Below are 12,554 nucleotides of genomic sequence, written 5' to 3' on the forward strand. Positions count from 1 at the left end.
ACTAGCTTCCCTCCATGAAGGCAGACCCCCATAACAATTATAGGCCACTCATTTAGAGTTGTTGGACCTGGTCTCATAAACCCTATTCATTCCAATGTGAGAAAAGTCACAGTGCACTTCCGGCCCATGGCTGCACAATTCCAAGACTAATTAGTGGAGCATTCTCTAGAACAACCCTTAGTCTCCTTATTGTAAAATCCCTAGGACAATTGCTCCTCATTGCCTAACCCATATGCTGGGTTCCTGGTCCCATCCACTCCCTGACCCTCTCTGCTGCCCTTCCCCCCAAAAGGGGAAAGGCTGTCATCTTGTTTGGTTACTAATTAAGAAAAGGCAAACTCTTTGATTATTACTATTGTCACCCCCCACCCCTGTACTGCATTCAAAGGCAATTTCTTTAGCAGGGAGACCTCCTACTCAGGGAGGAGACTGGTGTTTTCAGCATGAAAAAGAAAAGGGGATTGGAAAGCTGGCCTCAAATCATGCCGGCTGCAGGTGAGCTCCTGCGTCCCTGGGACATCTGCTAATTCTTTTCACCTCCTGGACCACCCTTTTGGGCAGCTCACCAGGTGTGCTGGTTAACAAGACTTGGAGACCTCAATAAAAGCATTTAAACTTTGGTCTGAGCTGAAGTCAAACAAATTCAAAGTAACCTTTGCAGGCTACTAACCCTTAACTACTAGGGTTGGTCGTCGTACTTTTATGTGCCTCAGTTTTCCCATAGAGTCAGGAGAGTAATTCAGCCCCAGGTCCATGACAGAAGTATTTCCCATTTGAAGCTTCTCTGCATCAGGCTTCCCAGGCTCAGAGACCTGCCCGTGCCGGTGCTGGAGGAAAAGGGACCAGGATTGAGAGGGGAATGACCTGTGTTACAGAGTGGAAATAATAGCTGCTGAATCACTCTGCATCTTTGAGGATTCAAAGGAGGTTAAATTGAGTGACCGTGTTCGACGTAAATATGAGATATTGATGTACTCTCTCCTGTTCTCAGAGATTCGAGCTCCGTGGCCCGAGAGGTAGGTGTTCCTGGCAGGCGCGCAGGGCACAGGCTCCGGGGCGCCCCGAGAGGGCTAGACCGGGGCAGGTCCCCCGGGTCCTTTCGGAGGAGGGGACGAGTTCCGGTAGGAGGCGGCTGCGGGCGTGTGGGGCCCGTAGAAGGGGCGGGGTGGCTGGCCTGCGGGCAGGGGGGCTCTCCTCGTGCACCCCCGCGTCAAAGTCCCGGGCCGCTCTGTCGAATGCGTGCGGGTGGCGGGAGGCAGGTGCGGAGGTCACGGTCCCAGCAACGGGGAGGAGCCCTCAGGAGGGGTGTCGCGGGCTCGGCCGGTGGGAAGGAGCGAGCTGGGGGCCGGCGCGGCTGCCGGGGGGCGGGGAGGCGGTGCAGGAGGCGGGGCGGAGGCGGCGGAGCCCCGGGATCCACTCGCCCGGAGCCGGCCCCTGCACTCTGAGCTGCGGCCGCCGCCTGCCTGCAGCCAACTTGGGGCCGAAACTTCCTCGGGTCCCGCGCTCGGAGAAAAGCGCGCAATCCAGCGACGGACGACCCCCTGCGGCGGCCCACGCCAGGCGCCCCGGGCCCAGGACCTCCCCTGGACTCGGCCCCAGCTCCGCAACCGCGATTTCTCCCGCCCGCCAAGCTTGGGGGTCCAGAGCCCAGCAGGGAGCCTTCCCAGTGGCAGGGGCGAGCGGGGACTCCGAACGCTGGAAGTGTCCGGGTCGGGCCCAGCAGCGTCTGCTTCAGCACCTAGTGGGCCGGGCAGACGCTCTGTGGGACCCCCAAAACAGGGCGCCCTCGCCCGCGTCGCCAGCCCCTCACCCCGGCTGCGGATGAAGAGTCCGGTACCGCTGCCCGAGCGGCCCGCGCGCTGAGAAGAGCGGACAGTGTCTGCCCCGGACCCCACCGGCGGGGCAGGGCTACGGGCCGCGCCTCCACGCACCGCGGCGCCCGGCGGATCCAGCGGTGCCGGGCGCTGCGAGAGCCCGGCCGTGTCGCGCAGAGAGCCGGAGCCCGCGGGCCTGACAAGCGGCGGGACATGCAGGTAAGCGCCCGCTGCCAGCTGTGGGAACCCGGAGCTGCGCGGCCGTCCCCTGGCTCGTCGTCCGAGAGACGCCCGGTCACTTCCCGGGCCCCCAAAACTTAATTGGGGCTGCCTCCGGCTTCTCGGATCCTAGGCGCTCAGCGGGCCCGCTGGGTCTGGGCGCCGTGGGCGCTCACGGACCGGGAGCGGGCCCTTCTCTGGCTCACCAGACTCTGCTGGCTCGGCTTGGTCAGGTGGCGGGAAGGGAGAAGGAAGGCGAAGGAAATTACCCGGCCCCGCTGCGAACAAAGCTGGGGCTGCCTGCCTCTCGGCGGTGCTGCTGCTGCCTCCAGCGAGCGCGCGGCGCCCGGCGCGGAGGGCGCGCTCCCGGTGCAGGCAGGTAGGGCGCGGGCTTCCTCGCCCTCCCGCGGCGGCTCTGGCGCTCGCGACTTTCGGGTCGCAGAGAGGCGGGCAACCCAGACGGTGGTCCGGACAGCGGCCACCTCTGAGCTCAGGGACAGAGCCTGGGCGCTACCCGCGATTGTCGGGGAGGTGTGAGCTGCTAGAGCTTTTCGAACTCTTCCCAGGATTGGCCCGGCCCAGCTGGAACCCTCCACTTGAGTGTGTCCCGGCCTGGAGCGGTCTTGGGCGGGACTGCATATGGATTACCTTAACTCTGGCGAGAGGTTCCTGAATTCTTGCCTCACTCCAGAGCTGATGGAGCCCTGAGAGGTGGTGATGCTTTCTTTCTGCTTTCCTTGATTGCTTCTCTGCGTCTGGGAGAGATGGGAAGCCACCTCTCTCTCCATCCACTTTGGGCACCTCGTTGAATATTTGGCCAAGCGCTCTGGTGAGAGACGGGTATTTGCACCTTACAAATCATTGTAAGACAATTCATTTTGCTTGAAGAATGTTTGGTTCTGTTTTACAGAGAGAGAAACTGAGGTGGCTCAAGCCCTGAAATGGTTGTTCAGCCGAGTTGAGTGGGGAGGGGGCAGTTTGCCCTCAACTTTACAGGGGGTCCTTCTTCACTGTTTTTGTCACCTGGTCACATTAGCAACAGCTTTCAGTGACGGTCACTCTGAGCAGAGTTACAGCCTGGTACCTGGAGGAAAAAGGCTCCAGATCATGTTACCAATCCCCTGAACTTCTCCAATGGTCTAGGAATGTGCTCACTTGCCAGAGCTGTGATGGGACATCTGTGCCCATGCCATCAGTGTAGGAACAGAAGACTGTCAGCAGGGCAGGGTCACACTCCTGTACTATTACCAGAACTGATACAGGCCCATGGTGCAAGCCTAGGGTGTCCCCTTCTGTGGTTGGCCCCTAAGGCAGCCTAGGTCCCTGAGAGCATCAGGCACACCTCTGAAAGCTTGAGGACACTTTCCTGCATCCAGCCTCCTGTGGTGGAATGCACATGTAATTTACTTATTGAAGGCAAGATCTCAAGCATAGAGGAGTGGATGCCAGGCCCAGAGCCTGCACCCGCACTTCTGTCCAGACCCACACACAAGTCCTGGCAAAAAACATACCGACCTATTAGAGGTGGAAAGCTGAGTGGTGGTTTTCCTCCATTTCAAAATAAGGTCTGTTCTCTCTTTGATACAGATGATTTGTAGTTATAAATAGCAAGGAAGAGGAGATGCACAAGGCAATGCTGAAAGAGACCTCTTTGGGGCCATTGTGAGCAGTGATGCAGTGCTGGGGTCATCCTGGTGATGTCAAGTGGGAGTCTAAGGAAAGAGGCACAGCTATAGACAGCATCTCTACTAACAGGTGCAGATGGTGCTGACACCAGGGCAGGGGGTAAAGAGAGTAGGGGCCTAAAGCCACAACATCAGGGTAAGTCTCCAAGGGTAGCTGCAAGAGACATCCCCTTCTTTTCCTTTCTCTTCTTAAAGACAATCAGACAGAAGACATATGACACACTGTGGGGTCTACCTGCCAGGGGAGCCAGAGCCAGTCTTTAAGGAGCTTGCTGGCCCCTTTCCACCCATGGATTCCTACTTTCCCAGGTTCTGATGTTCTGCATTTGAGTACGGGTGTACAGTGTGTATGTTTGCCCAGAGCATCTGAAACCAGTTCCCTCCTTAGTACATTTGATGGTTGTAATATCGACCAAGGTTTCTTTCTTAGCCTTTTCCTAAATTTTTTTCTATCCAGAAAGCTTAAAGAGTGTTGCTCAGTGGTGTAGTATGTGTTTAGCATGGACGAGGCCCTGGGTTCCATCCCCAGCAATGATGATGATGATGATGATGATAATGTATTCCCCAAATTGCTGTGAAAAGAATAAAAATCTAGGATTGTTCTTTACCTATGTATTTCATCCTCCTCGTAATCTAGTGGTAACTGGAAAGATTTTGTTTGTTCTTTTGTGGTGTGGGGATGGGATCCAGGGTCTCATGCATGTGCATGTGGAACAAACATGCCAACCATACCTCTTTCCTTGGGCTCCTGTGCCTGACATCACCAGTGCCGCATCACTGCTCATGGTGGCTCCAAAGAGGTCTCCTTCAGCATTGCCCTGTGCACCTCCTCCTCCCCCTTGCAATTTATAACTACAAATCATCTATATCAAAGAGAGAACAGACACTATTTTGAAATGGAGGAAAACACCACTCAGCCGCAACTCAAATGATTTTTTAAACTATTTTTAGTTGTAGATGGACACAATACCTTTATTTTACTTATTTTTATTTGGTGCTGTGAGGATCGAACCCAGTGCCTCACATGTCTTAGGCAAGCACTGTACCACCAAGTTACAACCCCAGCCCCTCAAATTATTTTTTTAAAGACTTTTTGGTTTGTTTTTCTTCAAGAAAGGCAGAGGACCAGAGTGATATGTTCTGATTTTTACCCCTAGGACAGTTGTGCTGGTTTCTGGATTGCCACAGCCTGGCACCTGTAGCATAGGGGCCCATTTTGCATGAAGTGATAGCCCTTGTCTTCCCTGAAATAGAACCCAGCAAGTCCATGAAAGCCTTCCCTGTCTCTGCGATTCTGATTTGATTCTCCCTGGCTCCTTTTCAATCTGTCATTTAACTCCTCAATCTTCTAAATATGCCCTCGGAGTCCACATTTGTTCCAGCCCCACACCTGAATGGAATCCTCTGAGTGTTTGTTATAGTGGTAGTTGGAGGTTGTTTTTATTACTCCTTCAGATCTCTCAAGACTCAGAACAGCAATAGATATAAAAATCTTGAGTGGCAAGAGCTTATGTGAGCTCCATGTAAGGGCATCTTGGACTGCTTTCTATCAGACTTCTTTAAACTGTATCTGTGTCCAGAAACATCCAGCAAAGGGTAAGTCATAGATACCATGGTAAAAACAAAAAGGCCTGAGTGTTTTTAATCTGAGCAACCTGTTAAAGTAAAAACAACCCCCTTTTGGTCTCTAAGATGTAGTCTGTGTTTCCCACACAGCCTGTTGGTGAGACCCGGAAAATGGACTTATTTGGTTCAGTTCTGAACTTTTCCCTTCAATGAGAAATGCCCCTAGCACCACAGAGCAGGTGATTGCTCTGTTCCTACCAGGCCCCCTCCACTCCTGGGCGGCTCTGTTTACCTGGCTAAATTTAACCCTCCGCCCGCTCTGTCCCTGCTGGACCCACTGGCTCTGGCTCGTGGTCTGGCCACTGGGCTGGCTGCTGCGGCAGTGTTTCCTGACTTCTTCGCCCCTGTGGTTGCAGTTGGGTCTTTTTGTACTGCATGAATCTTCTTTCAGACTTTCTAAAGTTGGTGTCTCTCCTCCCTGCTTCTCCACCCATGTGGCTTTTTTCCCAACTCTTTCCTCATGGTAATTTGGAACCTGGTTCAGTACTGGGGGCAAACTGTTCCCGGTGCCTTCCAGGTACCATGCATGGAGTTTTCAGGAAAGCTAGACTCAGGCTGCCACTGAAAGTCCTCAGGGGCTGTGCTAATCATTGTCCAGCCCGCTGCCAGACTCTGGGGTCCTTTCTGAGTCACCGAGGTGCTCATGGCAGAAGTACCACCCTTAAAGTGACGGGGCTGTTTTCTCAAAATATTTTTTTGCCCCCCAAAACCTCCATACCTGCAAAGAACTCAACCTGCCCATATGTACTTATCCTTGCATTACTGCCTTTTGAGGTTTTTGTTTTTATTTTTCTTTTAGAGGTGGGGTGCACATGTTAGGTATTTTCTCTGCTATCTTTTCTATGAAGTGAGAACACTGGATTAGATTGTCTTAGAGGCCTCTTCCAGTTGTAACTTTCTGTCACTTTGCCCAGCTTTAGCCCTTTCAGATTTTGGAAATCTCTGCTGAGGCCCAGGTCTCAGTTGGGGCTGCAGGCCCTTGGAAGACCAGAGGTGTGTTCCCACCCTGGGGAGGTGGGGCGGGGGGCGGGCCTGTTTCACAAAGCATGGTCTCGCAAGCTGGGCTTGTGGTCGCACTGGAGGCTCAAGTAGGGCTCCTAGCTGTGGGCTGTGGCGTGGCAGGGGCCTCTGTGGTTAGCCAGCATCCCAAGGATTAGGATGAGGCTCTGTCTCCAGCTTCGGGTGACTTGGGGGCTGGTGCTACATTCCTGGGGTGAGGCACCAGGAGTCCATTTTTAAATGGTTTACAGTCCTCCCTCCTCTGAAGTTTCCTTGAGCTCAAGAAATTCAGACTCCGAAATGGTTACTCTTGTCTGGATAATTTATAAAGGGTCAGAAGTGGACTTAGCAAGGCCTGTGAAATGATAGCTGGGCTTGGGTTAGAAAAGGCAGTGGCTTAGAAAGTTCTGGGTTTACAAACTGTAGTTCCCAAGGGTCACTTTTGAGTTATTTGCAAATGTTCAGTTGTTAGATTTGCTGAGTCCTGCTGGGGGAGTGAAAAATATAAGAACAAAAATATAGCATAATGAAACAGAAAGTAACAACACTCTTCTGATAGGAGCTGGTGGTAGTCGGGTTTGCTTCTGAGCCTCACGCTGCCCTTTCCACTTTGACAGGGAAAGCCCCGGATTAAAGGCAAGAAGCCACATTGCAGCCCTAAGCTTCTGGGCTCTGTGACTGTGTTGTGCGGCCCTGGTGTTATGCCCTGGGCTTGAGCCAGTGGACAGAGTGCGGGAAAGAGGCTGGTACACCCCCACCCACTTCTCTTACCCCCTGTGTTGTGGAAAGTCAGAGCACAGTTGAGTCCCTGTCATAGATTGACCTTGAAGATTACATACTTCACCTATATTTGTTGAGAAGTTTCTCCTGAGAAAAGTTGAGTAATGAATTACTAAATACTTCATAAAAATTGTGTTGGGGGGTGTGCTGGGGTTGTGGCTCAGTGGTGGAGTGCTCGCCTGGCATGCTCGAGGCACTGGGTTCCATCCTTAGCACCACATAAATGTAAAATAAAGATATTGTATCCACCTAAAACTTAAAAACAAATTAAAAAGAAAGAAAGAAATTGTGTTTGGGATTTGAGACCTACAGTCAAGGCAATTAAACCCTTAGCAATATTTGGCACATAAGTTTAGAAGTTCACAGGCAAGAGCACAAGGGGCACGGAGGTGGCTGGACCTTATCAACTGGAGAACCTTAAACATGGCTGAGTTCCTCTGTGTATAAGGGAGGTGCTAAGCAACTCAGTGAGACCCTGTCTCTAAATAAAATACAAAATAGGGCTGGGGATGTGGCTCAGTGGTCAAGTGCCCCCGAGTTCAATCCCTGGTACCAAAAAATAATAAACAAACAAATAAAAAAATAAAGCTTTACTTATTGGTCACACTCCATTTTTTGCCCCCCCCCCAAAAAATGGCATAAAATTTGCAATAATTATGCTGTGAAATACAGAATTTGGCTCAAGGTATGGGGGGAATGACAAACTCAGAGGTTTTGGAAGACTGTACAATAGCCATTTGTGAGTAGTAGAAGTTACTTGAACCAAAACTCCTGAGTTTGTTTGTTTGTTTATTTTTGCAGTGCTGGGGGTGAAACCCAGGGCCTTACATATGCTGGGCAATTGCTCTACTACTGACCTACCTCCTCAGCCCTTTTTAAATTTTTAAAATTTAAGACAGGGACTGGCTAAATTGCCAAGGTTGGCCTTGAACAATTCTCGTGGATGTCCGCTGGGTGCCAATCAGGCACAGAAGTTGTTTTGATCAGTATATAGAGGGGAATAGAGGATTAGGGAATGACAGGGACAGGACACATGTCCAGAGTTGGCTGTCATGAAAGAAGGAAAAGTGATGTTCTCCATAGGAGCCTTGGATTCTGATGTGTCCTAACTGGCTGATACTTGACCAAATCCCTGCCTGAGGAAGAAGGGATCTGGGGACCACATCTTAGATACAGTTTCGTTTTTAATTGAGCAAGTGCTGATATATTCCCTGTGTTTGCAAATTGCTCAAAATCTTTGTGTGTGTGTGTGTGGTGGGGGGGGAGGTTTCTAGGAATTGAACCCAGGGGTGCTCTACCACTGAGCCACATCCCCAACCCTTTTGATTTTATTTTAAGATAGGGTTTTGCTAAGTTGCCCAGACTGGCCTGGAACTTTTAAACCTCCTGCCTCAGCCTCCCTAGTAGCTGGAATTTCAGGCGTAAGCCACTGTGCCGCCACTACGCCCAGCTACTCAAGAGTCTTAAAAGGTCAAGCCAGGTGCAGTGGCACACATTTGCAATCCCAGCAACAGGGGAGGCTAAGGCAGGAGGATAGCTTGAGCCCAGATCTTCAGGGCCAGTTTTGGGCAGCAGAGTGTCTCAATAAAACAAAACAAACAAACAAAAAAAAAAAACTTGTCAAATTTGGGGTTTTTCTTAAAAAGGTAGCCTCTGTGAAGTCTCATCTGAAGTCAGATTTAACAGGCAAGATGAGATTTGAGAGCCTTCTGTTTCCCCTCATGCCAGTCTATCTACCAGTGTGAGTCAGGGTAGTAACCTGTGGAAAGCAAGGGGATTCAGGAGCCAGGCAGGTAACTGAGAAGAGTGTGGGAAAGGGGAGGGATTAAAAGGCAACTGGGAGGGCCAGGCCTGCTCAGTGGTAGAGCACTTGCATCCCACCACACACACACACACACACACACACACACACACACACACCTTGGAAGAAGGAGGAAGCCCTGTGGCCAACCTGGGAGGGCATTGTACCTAAAAGCACTTGAATTCATGTATTGAAAACTCACTGAGTTGGCCCTACCAACCCCCTTCCTCCAGGCGTCAGGTTGAACTTTGTCAGGAACCTAACAGTAGTGACCTGATGCAGTTGGCTAGCAGGGGACTTCCAGCTGACAAGCCAGACCCACTGGCCCTTTGAATCCAGGCCCTTTTCCACTGTGGAGCTGATTGCCACACCCTAGGGGCTGGACCAAGTCTTTCAACTTCTCAGGGTCCAGGGGTCACATTCTCAGTGCTGCTCCTATCCTAAAGTCCCAACTTATGTAACAGGATGGCCTCTCTATAGAGGTGTCAAGAGCCATTATGAACGGATGTTAGCCACATCCTGAGATTCCTCTTTCTTACACACTTCGGGCGTCATTCCTGACATGCACAGGGAGTTTTCACACTTCCCCGACAAGACCCTCCTTGCCTCTGTGCTGCTTAAAACACAGCCCAGACCTGGCACTGTAGCTGACCAAGCCCTCCCTCTGCAGCCAGCCTGCCCCCTGCCTCCCTGGCCAGCCTCAGCCCATATCACACCCTATGCCTCTTAGGGCCTTCTTATGTCATGTGCATACCTTGTATTCTTTTAGGACCTGCGTACCTGCACTGCCTGGGCCTGGCCCTCTCCAGCTCCTTTCTGTCCTGGGATGGCTCCTCCTGTCTATCAGGTCTCAGCTTCTCAAAGAGGCCCTGGTGTGGGAGTTAGCCACCCACCCCAGACATTCTGTTCCTGTGTCCTCTAGAGCGCTTATCGCACCACCTGTAACTCTCCTGTCTATTTATTATCACTCTTGTTAAATGTCTGCCCCCCACTGTGTTTGTCCTATTGTCCACTACTTCCTCAGAGCTGAAGCAGTGTCTGAGCTTAAAAGGTGCTCAATAAAGATCTGCTATTGTCAACCTTAGGGCAATGAACTTAGTAAATGTACAGCATGTTCCTTGCTAGAAATGGGCCCCTTTGCCTAATAAGTATGACATCCTTAATGGATTTCTGCTGAGAATTGAATTAGTCATATAACAAATATTGATTCAGCTATGTCCCAGGTGCTGGGGAGATAAGACTGCTCCTGGCTGGGTATGGTAGCACATGCCTGCAATCCCAGCTTCTGGGGAGGCTGAGACATGAGGATTACAAGTTCGAGGCCAACCTTGGCAATTTAGCCAGTCCCTGTCTTAAATTTTAAAAATTTAAAAAGGGCTGAGGAGGTAGGTCAGTAGTAGAGCAATTGCCCAGCATATGTAAGGCCCTGGGTTTCACCCCCAGCACTGCAAAAATAAACAAACAAACAAACTCAGGAGTTTTGGTTCAAGTAACTTCTACTACTCACAAATGGCTATTGTACAGTCTTCCAAAACCTCTGAGTTTGTCATTCCCCCCATATCTTGAGCCAAATTCTGTATTTCACAGCATAATTATTGCAAATTTTATGCCATTTTTTTTTTGGGGGGGGGGGGCAAAAAATGGAGTGTGACCAATAAGTAAAGCTTTATTTTTTTTATTTGTTTGTTTATTATTTTTTGGTACCAGGGATTGAACTCGGGGGCACTTGACCACTGAGCCACATCCCCAGCCCTATTTTGTATTTTATTTAGAGACAGGGTCTCACTGAGTTGCTTAGCACCTCCCTTTTGCTGAGGCTGGCTTTGGACTTGTGATTATCCTGTCTCAGCCTCCCAAGGCATTGGGATTACAGGCATGCACCATTGCGCAGAGCTCATGAAGCTTTTTTTTTTTTTTTAAATGTGCTGGTATTACTTAAAAACCATTTATCACTCAACTAGCTTTGGGGCAAGGCACAGAATATTCATAAATATACATTTAAAGTGAATAGTCCAAATGGAGGGGTATCATTTCTTTGTGACAATTTAATGAACATTTTTCTGGTCTGGAAAAGAAAAGTTAACACATTAGTTGTCATTGATTTGTGCATTATAGTCTAACTATTACACTTGAGAAAATTGATTACAGGGTTGCAAAGTATGGACTTACAAAATTTAGTCTTTTGCATCTGAAGATTCTGCTCTGCTGTCATTGTTTTTCTTTTTTTTTTTTTTTTTAGAGAGAGAGAGAGAATTTTTTTAATGTTTATTTTTTAGTTTTTGGTGGACACAACATCTTTCTTTGTATGTGGTGCTGAGGATCGAACCCTGGCCGCACGCATGTCAGGCGAGCGCGATACCGCTTGAGCCACATCCCCAGCCCCATCATTGGTTTTTAACCTAACATCCGTCTCAGTGCCACTCACGGAAGATGTGTTTACAGTCAGTTCTGCAGTGTTCCAAATAAACTCCCAAGTCTGCTTTCAGAAATATACTGAAGCTCCTGCACTGAGAATTTTAAGCTCCAGTCTTGGAATGCAGGAGAAGACAAATGTGCATCCATATGCATCCATATGTCATGATGAATACATTGCTGCTCTGTTTTCCTTTTAAGTGGCATGATGAACAGACCTATCCCATGCAACGATTACATGGTGACAGGTTACAAACCAATTTTTGGACTGAAAAAACAGGGTGTGAAATTACAGCATGTTTCCCTGTGTGTGTGATCAGACTGAGAAACGGTGAGGGAAGCATGAGGCAGTTTCATGAGGGCTCCATCCCCAGTGCCCTGCATCTCAGGCTCTCAGTCACTGTTAAATGACATGAGGATGGTCATTTGCTAGGCTGTCATTCCAGGTGACTGACATCATCTCTTGAGTAAGAGATTAGCACATTTATTGGATACAGCACCAGGATCCAATAAAGCCTTGTTGCATATAATTTGAAAAGAACTAAGAAGAAAAAGGTCTCCTGTTGCCAAAGACAGTGGCATTGTTGCCTCCTCTGCACGGCCATCTCTCGACTTCCAGGGCGCCTCCCTCTCCTAGTCTCCCCTCCCCATCACTGACTACAGATGGTTTCCTTTATGTCCTTGGACTCATCTCCTCTCTGCAAAAGGCTGATGCCTGTAAATACTGTCTGGGCTCTGACAAACTGCACATCTTCATTCTCCTGCCTGCTCCTCTCCCTTGGCCCTGGGCAGGTAGGCAGATTGCTAGGCAGGATCTTCTCTAGGGTTACCAACTTCTGACCTTCCCCCACTTAGACCTGATTTTCACATGGACAACTCCAGCTCATCCTTCTCCTTGCTCATTTTTGATTTACTAGCTGTGTGATGAACTGTGTGATTGAGCTCTTAGAACCACGCCTGAAGAGTGGGGAGTGGGCATGGAGAGAGGATGGCTAGTGGAAATAGGATACAACTGGAAGGAGGAATAACTTCTAATGTTTAACATCGCACTATGGTGAGAACTATGGTGGACAGCAATTAATCATGTATTTCAAAGTAGCTTGTAGAGAGATTTGGGGGTGTGGTACTGGGGATTGAGCTCAGGAGAGCTTTCCACTGCATCTCCAGTCCTTTTTTATTTTTTAATTTTGAGACAGGTTTCGCTAAGTTGCCAAGTCT

The 12,554-nt window shown here is 49.8% G+C and overlaps 1 protein-coding gene across 1 annotated transcript in view; it reads left to right on the forward strand.

Moving 5' to 3' along the window:
- Window positions 1-1,964: 1,964 nt before the first annotated feature.
- Wnt5b (Wnt family member 5B) overlaps window positions 1,965-12,554 on the forward strand; it is a 113,771-nt gene continuing 103,181 nt past the window's right edge. The window contains exon 1 of the mRNA XM_071610308.1: window positions 1,965-2,033. Coding sequence (XP_071466409.1) covers window positions 2,028-2,033 — 6 coding nt within the window. The 5' untranslated portion in view covers window positions 1,965-2,027. The remainder of the gene's footprint in view (window positions 2,034-12,554) is intronic.

This window comes from Marmota flaviventris, chromosome 3 (assembly GCF_047511675.1).
Source record: "Marmota flaviventris isolate mMarFla1 chromosome 3, mMarFla1.hap1, whole genome shotgun sequence".
Classification (NCBI taxonomy): domain Eukaryota; kingdom Metazoa; phylum Chordata; class Mammalia; order Rodentia; family Sciuridae; genus Marmota; species Marmota flaviventris.